We start from the raw sequence: 16,029 nt of genomic DNA on the forward strand, positions 1-16,029 counted from the left end.
GTCCACGCTGTCGCGGCATGCTACCAGTGTTAAAGACTGCGATGGAGCTCCGTATGCCACGGCAAACTGGCTGACACTGACGGCGGTGGTGCACAAATGCTGCGCAGCTAGCGCCATTCGACGGCCAACACCGCGGTTCCTGGTGTGTCCGCTGTGCCGTGCGTGTGATCATTGCTTGTACAGCCCTCTCGCAGTGTCCGGAGCAAGTATGGTGGGTCTGACACACCGGTGTCAATGTGTTCTTTTTTCCATTTCCAGGAGTGTAAGCTAGTAAACAGTAATGCTGGACAAAGCGGTAGACTAGTTTACTTCCATATCTCCTTAAGAATGGATTCTCCTGTCTCAGGTTTCCTACCTCAAACTGTTCGGCGTAGCGTTCTCTATATCCTGTTATATTTTTGCAAGCTCTTACGGAAATACACTTTGTAACTATACAGGGTGTTACAAAAAGGTACGGCCAAACTTTGAGGAAACATTCCTCACACACAAATAAAGAAAAGATGTTATGTGGACATGTGTCCGGAAATGCTTAATTTCCATGTTAGAGCTCATTTTAGTTTCGTCAGTATGTACTGTACTTCCTCGATTCACCGCCATTTGGCCCAATTGAAGGAAGGTAATGTTGACTTCGGTGCTTGTGTTGGCATGCGACTCATTGCTCTACAGTACTAGCATCAAGCACATCAGTACGTAGCATCAACAGGTTAGTGTTCATCACGAACATGGTTTTGCAGTCAGTGCAATGTTTACAAATGTGGAGTTGGCAAATGCCCATTTGATGTATGGATTAGCAGGGGGCAATAGCCGTGGCGTGGTACGTTTGTATCGAGACAGATTTTCAGAACGAAGGTGTCCCGACAGGAAGACGTTCGAAGCAATTGATCGGCGTCTTAGGGAGCACGGAACATTCCAGCCTATGACTCGCGACTGGTGAAGCCCTAGAACGACGAGGACACCTGCAATGGACGAGGCAATTCTTCGTGCAGTTGACTATAACCCTAATGTCAGCGTCAGAGAAGTTGCTGCTGGACAAGGTAACTTTGACCACGTCACTGTATGAAGAGTGCTACGGGAGAACCAGTTGTTTTCGTACCATGTACAGCGTGTGCAGGCACTATCAGCAGCTGATTGGCCTCCACGGGTACACTTCTGCGAATGGTTCATCCAACAATGTGTCAATCCTCATTTCAATGCAAATGTTCTCTTTACGGATGAGGCTTCATTCTAACGTGATCAAATTGTAAATTTTCACAATCAACATGTGTGGGCTGACGAGAATCCGCACGCAATTGTGCAATCACGTCATCAACACAGTTTTTCTGTGAACGTTTGGGCAGGCATTGCTGGTGATGTCTTGATTGGGGCCCATGTTCTTCCACCTACGCTCAATGGAGCACGTTATCATGGTTTCATACGGGATACTCTACCTGTGCTGCTAGAACATGTGCCTTTACAAGTACGACACAAGATTTGGTTCATGCACGATGGAGCTCCTGCACATTTCACTCGAAGTGTTCGTACACTTCTCAACAACCGATTCGGTGACCGATGGATTGGTAGAGGCAGACAAATTCCATGGCCTCCACGCTCTCCTGACCTCAACCCTCTTTACTTTCATTTATGGGGGCATTTGAAAGCTCCTGTCCACGCAACCCCGGTACCAAATGTAGAGACTCTTCGTGCTCGTATTATGGACGGCTGTGATACAATACGCCATTCTCCAGGGTTGCATCAGCGCATCAGGGATTCCATGTGGCGGAGGGTGGATGCATGTATCCTCGCTAGTGGAGGACATTTTGAACATTTCGTGTAACAAAGTGTTTGAAGTCACGCTGGTACGTTCTGTTGCTGTGTGTTTCCATTCCATGATTAATGTGATTTGAAGAGAAGTAATAAAATGAGCTCTAACATGGAAAGTAAGCGTTTCCGGACACATGTCCACATAACATATTTTCTTTCGTTGTGTGTGAGGAATGTTTCCTGAAAGTTTGGCCGTACCTTTATGTAACACCCTGTATAACGTTCCACGCAAGCTGCTCTGTTCCTGCAAGACAGCATCCTGCACAACATTCGCGTCCCGTGGCTGGCCACACTGCAGGCGTCGTCTGCCGCAACAGGCACAAGCGCCTTCGCACCCAAACACAGATCTGCGGTCATCTCGTATGTCGGTAAACGTCCCGGACGACAACAACACGCCAACTTGCTGTCCTTGGGAGTCCCAGGCAGCCTCCAAGAGAGGTGCTGTCGACTGCCAGCACGACGCTATGATCGCGGGCACTATTTCCCACATCCATGTATGACCTCCGGGCACAATCATTTTACATTCCCAGTGTTCCAGCAGCCGTCCTCACCTTCCGGGCAGAATAATTGTACTTCTCAGGTTCTTTCTCTCACATATACGCCTCCAGACACAGTTTTTGTATCTTTCGCGAGATCTGGCTCTCTGCGTGCACTTTTTCATGTTCTTTCCAGTGAGCTCCACACACCAGTATCCGTCCTTTGGGCGTTCTCTGCACATTTACATGATGCTCTCACACCACTATCAGCCAATCAAGGACAACACTCCTCTTACAATGTTTGGTGTCCTCTTAGATCCGCTTCAGATGGCTTGCTCCTCGGATGTTGACCGCTCCAGTAGGTCTATCTGCACTAGCCTCACAGTGGGTCCAGGACACTAGCCTGAGGACGTGGCTGCTGGACAGCTCTGATGCCACTTATCACTCCTAATCATGAGTATATGACGTCACATCGTCCACAAAGGGGCCAACGAGATACACGGACCCTGCAATGAACTTGTGACGTCACACTAGACGGCATGTCCGCCACAATTCGTAGACTCTCGGCTCCGAGCAGGTCCTAAGGAAACCAATATTTAATTGAAAAGGTACCCGCTAAAAGTGTTAAGTTTGTCGTGCGCTGTCGAGAACCTGCAGGCATTTAAACACGCAGTCAAGAATTACTAAAATAGTCTGAAACAGTTACATGCTCCCCACTGGAGACGGCTGCTGGCACTCGTTAAGACCTGCAGTGTCACGTGCTGTGACGTACGTGCCACGGCCTGTTTTCTCGTGGGCCTCTGTCCACAAGATAGTTTCCGTCTTAATAGCTTCTGCGTGACGTTCGTGCTCTTGCAACACTGGGTCGTCCTGCCGTCACACCGGAAAGAATGTGCCACGTTATACAATTCCAAACAGTAATTTAGATTATGCCCCGACGATTCACGTTTGTAGCGATTATTTTTTTCACTATCAATCCGGCTTTTTTTTTACAACAATTAGCATCATCTCAGCATAAAATTGTTTTTCTTCTTTTAGACGAAGAAAATTTTAAAACGAGTGTCTATAACTACATGATCCAGTCACCAACAGTTTTTATGAAATTAATGGATCACATGTTTGTCACCTTTCTTTCGCCACTGTAAAGGTAGGCAATATTCAATGAATAATGTATCTTGACTAGGAGCAATGGGCAAGGGACATTTTAACATTATTACCTTTGTTAATTTTAATATCCACAAAGTTAACATACTGTATATCACTGTATACCATGTAGGTTGCACCTGTGGCTTTAGGCCGCAAATCCGGTTGTGTATCAGTAAACCAACGATTTTACTAGCTGTCAGTGGAATTCTTCTTAAGGTCATGCCTCTCAAGGGCTGAGGACGCCCAGAATATAAGATACTTTGTGATAACTATGTGGCGAACAAGATAAAAGTCAGGGAAAGACTTGGAAATGTGTTTTGTCTGGAGTGCGGCAGAAACATGAACAATGAGACGAGAGTGTAAAACAGGCTAGAAGCCTCTGGAATGTTGTTGTGGAGGAGAATAGAAGAGAATAAGATGGATGGAAAGAGCGAGCAACAGAAGAGTGTTGGGAAAGGAGAATACTGCAGCAGATTTTAAGAGAAGGGAAGAAAAACTGAATGGGACACTCGTTGACACGTGAGGACTTGCTAGCAGACGCTTTGGAAGGACTAGTTTGTGGGTGGAGACTGAGAGGATGGAGGAGATACAAGATGACATACGACACCGAGGGAAGCGGACCTGAAGAAGGTGGCAGAAGACAGGAGAGCCTGGAGATTGCCACGTGAAAAGCTGCCTCTGGGCAGAACACAGATGTTGATGATGCTATCGGCTGATGTCAGATTTGTAGTGACGATGTCTGTTTCCATAATGTGTACTGGAACTTTCCATTTTGCTAGCGTGAAAAACTTAGTCAATATCCCCCTATAACGAGTGATATTTGAGCTCAATACGGTAGATGACACACTCCAAGAAAAAAGCGATGAGTCACGAAGGAGTTGTGCAAATTGGTCACAAATTGATGTTCATACATGTATCGATGGAAAATGCAAAATTGTAAACTTTGGCGGACGATGGATGAATGTGTGACTCTGCAGCGCCATTTCACCGTGCAGCTGGCAAGGATAGTAAACAGGGGACATGGCGATACTAGGGCATAAAGTCTTTGTGAATTTCATTTCATGTACTCAGTTGGGCAGTAACTATGCCTCGCAGAGAGGAGCGTGAACAGTATACGTAGAAGTCAACATGTGAGAGAAGAGGTGTAGTTGGCTCAGAGAAGCCGGCTGGATACGAGACTAGGAGCGATGCCACTATTCGACGATAATTGTAGGAATGAGTGGACTGTGGCCAAACGCAGCGTCAAGAAGGTAGCGGTCGACCCAGAGAGACGACAGAACGTGAGGACCGAGCAATCGCCGGAGAGAAATCTCAGAGCTCCAGATTCTTTACCATCGATCCGGCGTGCATCTTGTGCTTCAGTGACCACAAGGACCATTCATAGGCGGCTCACAGAAAGTGCGACGAGACACTGCTCACGTTGCATCCAGTACGGTTGAGCTTTGTACACCCGAAAGACCGTCTGCAATGGTGCCGGGCACATTTGGCCTGGAATCCCGTTGACTGGAGCAGAATTGTCTTCAGTGATTAGTCCCGCTTCGAACTGAACCTCGATGACCGGAGGAGACGTATGTGGAGACACTCCGGATAGCAATGCGATACAGCCATATTATCATTATCGGGCACCATACAGCCCGGCAAGCAGGACTGATGGTCTGGGGTACCATTTCACTTAATAACAGGACCATTTGGTTGTCGTCCGCGGTACCCTCACAGTACAATGGTACGTCAACGATATTCTAGATTTCAGCAAGACAATGCCCGTCCACATACAGCGTGAATTTCTGCTGTTTCTCTTCGTGCTTGCCAAACTCTACCTTGACCAGCAAGACCACCGGATGTCTCCCCAACCGAGAGAGTTTGGAGCGTTATGGACATGTCCCTCCAGCCAGCTCGGGATTTTGACGACCGGCCGCTGTGGACGAGCGGTTATAGGCGCTTTGGTCCGAAACCGCGCTGCTGCTACGGTCGAAGGTTCGAATCCTGAATCGGGCATGGATGTGTCTGATGTTCTTAGGTTAGTTAGGTTTAAGTAGTTCTAAGTCTAGGGATCTGATGACCTCAGATGATAGTCGCGCTGGATTAGGCGAACAGTCTGAAGCGCTGGAGTCATGGACTGCGCGGCTATTCACGGCGGAGGTTCGAGTCCTCCCTCGGGCATGGGTGTGTGTGTTTGTCCTTAGGATAATTTAGGTTAAGTAGTGTGTAAGCTTAGGGACTGATGACCTTAGCAGTTAAGTCTCATAAGATTTCACACACATTTGAACTTTTGAACCTCAGATGAGAAGTCCCATAGTGCTTATTGCTATTTGAACCATTTGAATTTGCATTTTGACAGTGTAACGTGCCAGTTGGAGAGAATCTGGTACGATATCCGTTAGGAGGACACCCAACAACTCTGCCAATCGAAGCCGAGTCGAATAACAGTCTGCACAAGGGCCACAGGTGAACCAACTGTCTTCCTCCATTCCTGAAGCTTTTTCTCCTGAACAAATAATCCATTTTTTCCTGAAATTAAAATCATTTTTTTTGTCTGTACACGTACATCACATGTCCCTATTTCCATCCCGTTCGGTTAATTCGTTAGTTGCCTTAGACGCGTGTTTTGTTATTATTATTTATATTTTTTACATTTTCCTGGCAAACCTCTAGTCTGAGTTTTCTAAGTAATAATTCATTGTATGACGGTCGAAGTAGAGAAGATATAAAATGTAGACTGGCAATGGCAAGGAAAGCGTTTCTGAAGAAGAGAAATTTGTTAACATCGAGTATAGATTTAAGTGTCAGGAAGTCGTTTCTGAAACTATTCGTATGGAGTGTGGCCAAACGCAGCGTCAAGAAGGTAGCGGTCGACCCATAAAGTCGACAGAACGTGAGGACCGAGCAATGGTGGAAGAGCAATCTCAGAGCCCCAGATTCATTATCATCGATCCGGCGTGCATCTTGTGCTTCAGTGACCACAAGGACCAATCATAGGCGGCTCGCAGAAAGTGCGACGAGATCACTGCTCACGGAAGTGAAACATGGACGATAAATAGTTTGGACAGGAAGAGAATAGAAGCTTTCAAAATGTGGTGCTACAGAAGAATGCTGATGTAAAGGATGAGCCAGACAATAAGGGATTTTTTATTATTATATGAGCCTCCAACCGGTAACTTCATTTTTCCATTGCGGCCAAGCCACGGCTGGCAGTGTTAGCTGCCTGTAAATTCTTTCGTCCCACGGTCTAGTAACAGGAAGTCAGCACCGAGGAAGGGCACCTTGATCACGCGCCTCTCTCATGTGCTTACGAGGTAACGCCGTCCCAGGCGTCGCTTAGCAGTCGGATGTGCGCCCTGTAGCAGTAAACATCTCCCCTTCTCCCAGTGCTGCGGCACTGTGGACTTAGTTTTGGCAGACAACAACTTTCGGTAGCTTCGCGAACAATGTTCGCCAAATTAGAAGCTCTGGCTCACCCTCACCTCCCTAGGCCTATGTAGCCCCTTTTCATCATGCTTTAGCCAATAAATGGCATTTCTCTAAAAATTACCCTATTGTTCCACAACGCCCACCGCCTGCCCATACGCCCCATCCTGTACACTGAAGATTAGATGGGTAGATCACATAACTAATGAGGAGGTATTGAATAGAATTGCGGAGAAGAGGAGTTTGTGGAACAACTTGACGAGAAGAAGGGACCGGTTGGTAGGACATGTTCTGAGGCATCAAGGGATCACAAATTTAGCATTGGAGGGCAGCGTGGAGGGTAAAAATCGTAGAGGGAGACCAAGAGATGAATACACAAAGCAGATTCAGAAGGATGTAAGTTGCAGTAGGTAGTGGGAGATGAAGAAACTTGCACAGGATAGGGTAGCATGGAGAGCTGCATCAAACCAGTCTGAGGACTGAAGGCCACAACAACAACAATAACAACATGGAATACACTGACTAATAGGTATTTTTTAATCGCCTTTTTAAATAAGGTCGTTTTAGAAATCTGTTTAATCTCCTCGGGCAGTTTATCGTACAGTTTCACTCCTTGGTGGAAGGAGACAAATTCAAATGACACTGAGCACTATGGGACTTAACAGCTGAGGTCATCAGTCCCCTAGAACTTAGAACTGCTTAAACCTAACTAACCTAAGGACATCACACACATCCATGCCCGAGGCAGGACCGAACCTGCGACCGTAGCGGTCGCCCAGTTCCAGACTGAAGGGCCTAGAACCGCTCGGCCACTCCGGCCGGCTAGAAGGAGACATTGTGACAATCTTTGACCGCTGTCCGCTTTCCCGGAAACGAACCCTGGATACGCGGCTTCTCAGCCGGAAAGTAGGCGCGAGGTTTGCTGCGCGAGAAGTGGCGCTTCAGGTTGCGCGGGTGACCTTGGAGCCGCGACGCAGCAGCGCGTCTGGCGGCCGACCGCGGCAGCGCAGCTCCTGGCGGGCGTATTGCGGGCCGCGGGACTGGTCTGACGGGAAGCCTGGGCGCTCGCGGGCAGCTGGCTGGCTGTGGAGTGAACGAACCCGGCGGCACCTCACACCGCAGTTCTGCGTCCGCCACAGCGCACGGCAGGTGGCTGCACCGGCACCAGCACCATGATCGGCTACTTGAGGTACGACCCACACCCACACTAACGGCACCTGCGGGTTACTAACAACGTGGCGACTACCTGTCGCGACTTACAGGTGTAACAGAACTAAAGTTTCTTGTAGTTCCTTAGTTCACACTGTTGTTGTTGTTGTTGTTGTCTTCAGTCCTGAGAATGGTTTGATGCAGCTCTCCACGCTACTCTATCCTGTGCAAGCTTCTTCATATCCCAGTACCTACTGCAACCTACATCCTTCTGAATCTGCTTAGTGTATTCATCTCTTGGTCTCCCTCTACGATTTTTACCCTCCACGCTGCCCTCCAATGCTAAATTTGTGATCCCTTTATAATGTATTAATGTAAGGAGAGAATAGATGCTGAATGATGAATGCAGCTTGCCGCTAACTTTGTGTAATGTCTTGTCTGTATAGACGTGTATCTGTTGCCTTTAAGATCCCTTCACTTTCACACATCAATCTATACAGTAAAGTAAGGGCCTCCCGTTTTGTCTTTAGGCTGATCCGTGATAAGACAGGCGAAAAGTTAGACTAATGGAGGATTATTAGTATTTTCTCTAATTTTTCATTCGCTCTCTCTCTCTCTCTCTCACATTTATTATTATTATTGTTAATCGCTGCATTCAGTTGGGAAAATCGATCGTTTGAACAATTCGTTCCTTTTACGACAGATTTCGAATTCCAGATGTGTACGAAGCCTTTTTGGACGATTTAACAAAGACTCGGTGATTGCAGGCTCTCTTCGACACAGCTGAAACTTCCCCACTAATTACAGGGCCAACGCGATCATCAATGATTCAGACAAAGAACTCATTCGTTCATTCACTCCAGAATAAAAGGGGTCACAAACCTTATTTATGAAGGAAATTGTATATTCAATCCATCTCCATTACATGTCCATATCTCTGTTGGTTCCAAGTCTTAATTATTTTCCGTTACAATTTCTTTCTCTTCAAACAACCCGCTAGTGGCACAAATGCTAATAGCTCGCTTTAGCGCGAAGAAAAGCAAATATGTCTCTTTTAGAAACCCGTCAATCTTTCAACAGATACTTCCCAAGCTGTCCTAGTTACCAGTCTAACAACCATGGAGAATACATACATGTATCTCTGTTATTCCAAAGAATAAACGTACTAGAAAATACTTTGGCGTCGACGAGCTGTCGCCGCATATGTTATTAGAAAATCAGATCAGATACTTTTCCTAAGTGAATGAATGCGGATGGTTTGACTGACAATGATTAATTGGTGCGTGGTAGAGGGTAATTTTCCGTGGGGAGATTACACCTTGATGCCTCAGAACATGTCCTACCAACCGGTCCCCTCTTCTCGTCAAGTTGTGCCACAAACTCCTCTTTTCCCCAATTCTATTCAATAACTCCTCATTAGTTATGTGATTTACTCATCGAATCTTCAGCATTCTTCTGTAGCACCACATTTCGAAAGCTTCTATTCTCTTCTCGTCCAAACTATTTATCATCCACGTTTCACTTCCATGCATGGCTACACTCCATACAAATATTTTCAGAAACGACTTCCTGACACTTAAATCTATACTCGATGTTAACCAATTCCTCTTCTTCAGAAACGCTTTCCTTGCCATTGCCAATCTACATTTTATATCTTCTCTACTTCGACCATCATCAGTTATTTTGCTCCCCAAATAGCAAAACTCCTTTACTACTTTAAGTTTCTCATTTCCTAATCTAATTCCCTCAGTATCACACGACTTAATTCGACTACATTCCATTATCCTCGTTTTTCTTTTGTTGATGTTCATCTTATATCCTCCTTTCAAGACACGGTCCATTCCGTTCAACAGCTCTTCCAAGTCCTTTGCTGTCTCTGACAGAATTACAATGTCATCGGCGAACCTCAACGTTTTTATTTCTTCTCCATGGACTTTAATACCTACTCCGAATTTTTCTTTTGTTTCCTTTACTGCTTGCTCAATATACAGATTGAATAACATCGGGGAGAGGCTACAACCCTGTCTCACTCCCTTCCAAACCACTGCTTCCCTTTCATGTCCCTCGACTCTTATAACTGCCAACTGGTTTCTGTACAAATTCTAAATAGCCTTTCGCTCCCTGTATTTTACACCTGCCACCTTTAGAATTTGAAAGAGAGTGTTCCAGTCAATACTGTCAAAAGCTTTCTCTAAGTCTACAAATGCTAGAAATGTAGGTTTGCCTTTCTTAATCTATTTTCTAAGATAAGTCGTAGGGTCAGTATTGCCTCACGTGTTCCAGTATTTCGGCGGAATCCAAACTGATCTTCGCGAAGGTCCGCATCTACCAATTTTCCCATTCGTCTGTAAAGAATTCGCGTTAGTATTTTGCAGCTGTGACTTATTAAACTGATAGTTCGGTAATTTTCACATCTGTCAACACCTGCTTTCTTTGGGATTGGAATTATTATATTCTTCTTGAAGTCTGAGGGTATTTCGCCTGTCTCATACATCTTGCTCACCAGATGGTAGAGTTTTGTCAGGACTGACTCTCCCAAGGCTGTCAGTAGTTCCCATGGAATGCTGTCTACTCCCGGGGCCTTGTTTCGACTCAGGTCTTTCAGTGCTCTGTCAAACTCTTCACGCAGTATCGTATCTCCCATTTCATCTTCATCTACATCCTCTTCCATTTCCATAATATTGTCCTCAAGTACATCGCCCTTGTATAGACCCTCTGTATACTCCTTCCACCTTTTGGAATTCACACTCGGAATTTATATTCTAACAAAGATGGAGTGCATCAAATCAAATCCAGTCAATGTTTACGCTCTCGTTTATATTACCATCGTGCGTTTCAGACCTTATACCAGGTGTACCGGTATGAAATGAGCTTTTTTTGTGAAAATGAAACACTAATTTTGAATTGAAAAGTAAAACCATTTTATTCAGACTACTGACCATTGCTTTCTATACAGTTTGACCACCTTTCTGGCAATTTGTGGACACCACGCCAATAGAAATGTTCGTCTTTTGAAGCAAACAAATCAGACACCCAGTTTTTGACTTCTTCTTAGGAATAGAAGTGTTCCTCAGCCAATGCGTGTCCCATTGATGAAAACAAATGGTAGTCGGAAGGGGCCAAGTCTGGTAAATACGGCGGGTGGGGTAGCAGCTCCCAGCCAAGTGTTTTGATTGTATCCTGAACCAGTTATGCTTTGTGTGCAGGTGCATTGTCGTGTAAAAAAATTACTTTGCCACGTCTTCTGGCACATTCTGGTCTTTTTTCGATTAATGCATAGTTCAAATTGATCATTTGTTGTCTGTAGCGATTGGTATTCGCAGTTTCACCGGGTTTTAGAAGCTCATGATACACCACATCTTTCTGATCCCACCGAACACAGATTATTGTCTTCTTTCCGAATCGATCTGGCAGTCGATATTGATGGCTACCCCTGATTAATCCATGATTTTTCCCGTTTAGGATTCTTAAAATAAATCCATTTTTCATCGCCAGTAACAATTCGATGCAAAACTGATTTTCTTTCATGTCTTTGAAGCAAAATTTGACAAATGGTTTTCAGGTTTTCCATCTGTCTTTTTTTCAATTCACGTGGCACCCATTTTGCACACTTTTGGATCTTTCCCATAGCTTTCAAACGGTCAGAAATTGTTGTGCAACATTTAGCGTTGCTGTCATTTCCTTCTGACTCAAAGTATCATCTTCATCCAATATTGCTAGCAATTCGGCGTCTTCGAACTTTTTTGGTGGTCTTCCACATTCTTCATTTCTTACATCAAAATCATTAATTCTGAACCGTTGAAAACATCTTGTGCATGTTGCTTCTGATAGAGCATGATCACCATATGCCTCGACAAGCATTCGATGCGACTCTGCAGCACTTTTTTTCAAATGAATATTAATGCTTTCCGCAAATCATTACTTTCTGGTACAAAATTCGACGTTGTTAACACGATGAAAACGTATGATATTGTTTGTTCCATGACTTGATGTATACTAAATATCTTTGACAGATGTCATACCAACCAAACAAAAAAAAAATTAAGCCTCTTTCACAACAAATGTTCTGTATCGACACATTTGTATCTTAACGCTCATTTCATACCGGTACACCTGGTAATTCATCTTCAGAAGATATACTATTAAGCCTACTTTACACCAGCGACTTCCTGCTCCACACCGACTACTTGATGTGATACATATCCAGATTGCCAATCAGTCGTATCTGGAATCCATTTTGCGACACTTTATCACTGCATAAGACTAAAAATGTGATACATCCACAAGAGTGTATTACTTTAAATATACGAGGGTATGAACTTAAATAATGGCAACTATTTATTCACAGCCGATACAAAAGAGTTACATGTTTGCAACTGTTACTGTCCTTCGAAGTGGTCACCAGCGTTGTGTAGAACCCGTTGCCAGCGATGTGGAAGGCGTAGTATACCGTTAGCAGAGCCCGTTCCGTTGATGGTGCGAATGGAGCGGTCGAATCTGTGGAACAGTTCTGAAGCGAATGCCACGAAGTGGTTCCTTCATCTTCGGAATCAAATCAAAGTCACAAGGACTTAAGTCCGGGGAGTATGTTGGATGGTACAGCACTCCCCAGTCCCATCGACCGAACAGAGCAGCCACAGTTTGCGCTGTATGCGCCCGCGCAGTGTTGTACAAAATGATGGGTGGGTTGCGCGGAAAGTGTCGCCGCTTCTTCCGCAAAGCTGGTCGCAGGTGATGCTCCAAAAACGAAAACTAACAGTAATACCGTGCATTGACGATCTGCCGTGTAGGAACGTAATGCGTTAGGATAACACCATCACAGTTGTACTCGAGAAACACCAAAACTTTCACCATAATTGGGTTCTGACGCACTTTCGACTTTCGCGGCGGCCGATAATGACGCCATTCGTTGGACTGGCATTTCAGTTTTGGCTTCGTGGCATTCGCTTTATCCACAGATTCGACACGCAGTAGACCGCTCCATTCGCGCCATCAACATACCAGACTCTGCTAATAGCATACTACGCCTTCCATATCGCTGCCAACGGGTTCTACACAACGCTGGTGACTACTTTGAAGGACAGTAACAGGTGCAAACATGTAACTCTTTTGCATCAGTTGTAAATAAATAGTTGCCACTATGTAAGTTACAACACACGTGTTTCAAAATTTTCAAAATTACACCGACAAACTTTGAGGGGATTAGAAGATGTCTTGAAGATCAAAACGTACTTGCCGAACAGATGAGATTTGTTTCAGAGAAGGGAACATGACCAAGTACTCAAAGCTTCTCAAGCATGCATTTTAGAGCCCCTGTTAAATGAACTTTTTCCCCCCTTGTTCTGATCCATACAATCGCCTCTGGAAATCGCCTGTCCGACTTTGTTAGCAACAACAGTACCGTTATATGTGTTCCATTGTCAGAGATATCGGAGCAATTTCCGCTTATAACTTGCGACTCGTTCTTCTCCGGACCAGGGTCCCTCACTTCAAACTGATACATATATCCTTCTCCATCATCTCTGAAAGTTTGTAACACCATCACGGAATCACACACAAACAGGCACTGGCGCCCATAACTTCGATGCTCTTTAGCGTCGTTGGATGACGTTTCCAGACACGGTTTTTATCCACATTTTGTTCCTCAAGACACCTTGTATATACCTTCGAAGTTTTTCGATATAGTTTTGAAATGTCCTGTATATTTATTCATTTTTGGACTATCGATCCCGAACTTCAAGAAATAGAGCAGCTTGTTTGAGATCCGAGCCATAAAAGAACCACAGACAGAGAAATGTCCTGTCCCTGAAGGCTGGGAATGAGACAGAACGAATTCTAGCTCGGATTATAAGCGAGAGCAGTTTTTAAAATTTCTTTAACCTCAGTACATTCGTTTAACTATACTTGTACTAATTCATCATTATGTGACCAGTGTCTTGACATAAGGTTTTCGGTTCTGTACTTACGTGGTCATTGATTGTGGAATGAAATTTACCGCAATGCAACCACCGTTAAGTCAGTTCGAAAGTCAGATAGGATCTCTTCTCGTTACATTCACGTATGTAGCGCTGGAAGAATGACTATTTAAAAGCCCCCTTGCTTGCTGCAATTAATCTAATCCTGTTTTCTCAGTCGCTGCGGGAGGGACACATAAGGTGCTGTAGCACGCTACAGGCCTAAATTAGTCAGCTGCTCAAACTCTGCTGCCTACAGTGTGTGGTTTCTCGTTTTCGTGTTTTTCAGTGTTTATGGTGTACTGCCTTAGAAGTAGTCTGCCATGCTCTTAGTTATTTGAAAATTCTTGCAGTCAGCTCCGGAATATGTGTTACTATGGTGAGAGGTCTAAAGCTCATCTTGAAAGACAAGTGAAATTATCCTCTTGACGAAGCACTTGCATTACGAAGGACACAAGATTGGCGATCCTGTGGAAATAAGTAGAACTACAGGAAGTCTCAGGACTGCTTCACTGTTTGAGCAGCTTCTTGGTGTCTATAGCTTCCAAAGAATCAGATAATTCCTCAATAACATTCATATATAATACTGTTTTGCGCGGCACTTTCACAGCACAGGCCTACTACATTGATGTTTTAAGCATCCTCTTGCTTGCCACTGTTGAAGAGCAATTGGAGGATGGCGATTGCATCTTTCAACACGATCGAGCACCTGTTCATAATGCACGACCTGTGGTGGAGTGGTTACACGACAATAACATCCCTGTAATGGACTGGCCTGCACAGAGTCCTGACCTGAATCCTATAGAACACGTTTGGGATGTTTTGGAACGCCGACTTGGTGCCAGGCCTCACCGACCGACATCGATATCTCTCCCAGTGCGGCACTCCGTGAAAAATGGGCTGCCATTCCCCAAGAAATCTTCCCGCAACTGATTGAACGAGCGCCTGTGAGATTGGAAGCTGTCAACACCATATTGAATTCCAGCATTGGCGATGGAGGGCGCCACGAACTTGTTAGTCATTTTTGGTCAGGTGTCCGGATACTCCCCTATTTCGCGATGGTACTAAATGTGATGTCCTTCTTTGAACTGTTTCAGTAAGGATCTCGTACATAGCAGCAGTACTCTAGCAGAGGACGAACAAGTGTAATGTAGGCAATCTCATTAGTAAACCTGTTCCATCTAAGTGTTCGATAAATAAAACGTAGTCTTTGGTTTGCCTTCCCCACAACATTATCTATGTGACCGTTCCAACTTAATTTGTTGTAATTCTGATTCCTAGGTATCTAGTCGACCTGAGAGCCTTTAGATTTGTGCGATGTATCATATAATCGAAATTTAATGGATTTCTTTTTGTACTCATGTGGATGACCTCACACTTTTCCTTATTAAGAGACAATTGCCACTTTTTACTTCATTCACGTATCGTGTATAAGTCATTTTCAATTGGTTTTGATCTTTGGTCTTTTCTAGACGGTACGTGACAGCATAATCTGCAAACAATTTAAGAGGGTTGCTCACATTATCTTCTAAATCCCTTATATAGATTACGAACAGCAGAGCGCCTGTAACACTTCCTTGGGGAACGCCGGTTATCACTTCTGTTTTACTCGATTCCTTTCCGTCAGTTACTACGAACTGTGATCTCTCTGACAGGAAACCACGAATCCAGTCGTATAACTGAGACGATATTCCATAAGCACGCAATTTGATTATAAGTCTCTTGCGAGGAACGGTGTCAAAAGCCTTGTGGTAAACTAGAAATATGGAATCAATTTGAGGTCCCCTGTCGATAGCACTCATCACTTCGTGCGAATAAAGAGCTAGCTGTGTTTCACGAAAGCAATATTTTCTGAACCCGAGGTGACTGTGTGTCAACAGGCCGTTACCTTCGAGGTAATTCATGATGTTCGAACACAGTATATGAGTATATGTTCCACAATTTTGATGCAAATCAACGTTAGTGGTATGGGTCTGTAATTCATCGGATTACTCCTGTTTCCTTTCTTGGTTATTGTGTGACTTGTGCAACTTTCCAGTCTTTTGGTACGGATCTTTCGTCGAGCGAGCGGTTGTATATCACTGCTAAGTATGGGGCTA

At 44.7% G+C, this 16,029-nt stretch overlaps 1 protein-coding gene across 2 annotated transcripts in view; it reads left to right on the top strand.

Moving 5' to 3' along the window:
• Positions 1 to 7,868: 7,868 nt before the first annotated feature.
• The window catches only part of LOC126093935 (short-chain dehydrogenase/reductase family 9C member 7-like), a 151,994-nt gene continuing 143,833 nt past the window's right edge, over positions 7,869 to 16,029 (top strand). For both annotated transcript variants that reach the window (XM_049908758.1, XM_049908759.1), the window contains exon 1: positions 7,869 to 8,016. In XM_049908758.1, the coding sequence (XP_049764715.1) occupies positions 8,000 to 8,016 (17 nt within the window). In that variant the 5' untranslated portion in view covers positions 7,869 to 7,999. The remainder of the gene's footprint in view (positions 8,017 to 16,029) is intronic.

Source organism: Schistocerca cancellata, chromosome 1, assembly GCF_023864275.1.
Source record: "Schistocerca cancellata isolate TAMUIC-IGC-003103 chromosome 1, iqSchCanc2.1, whole genome shotgun sequence".
NCBI classification, from domain to species: domain Eukaryota; kingdom Metazoa; phylum Arthropoda; class Insecta; order Orthoptera; family Acrididae; genus Schistocerca; species Schistocerca cancellata.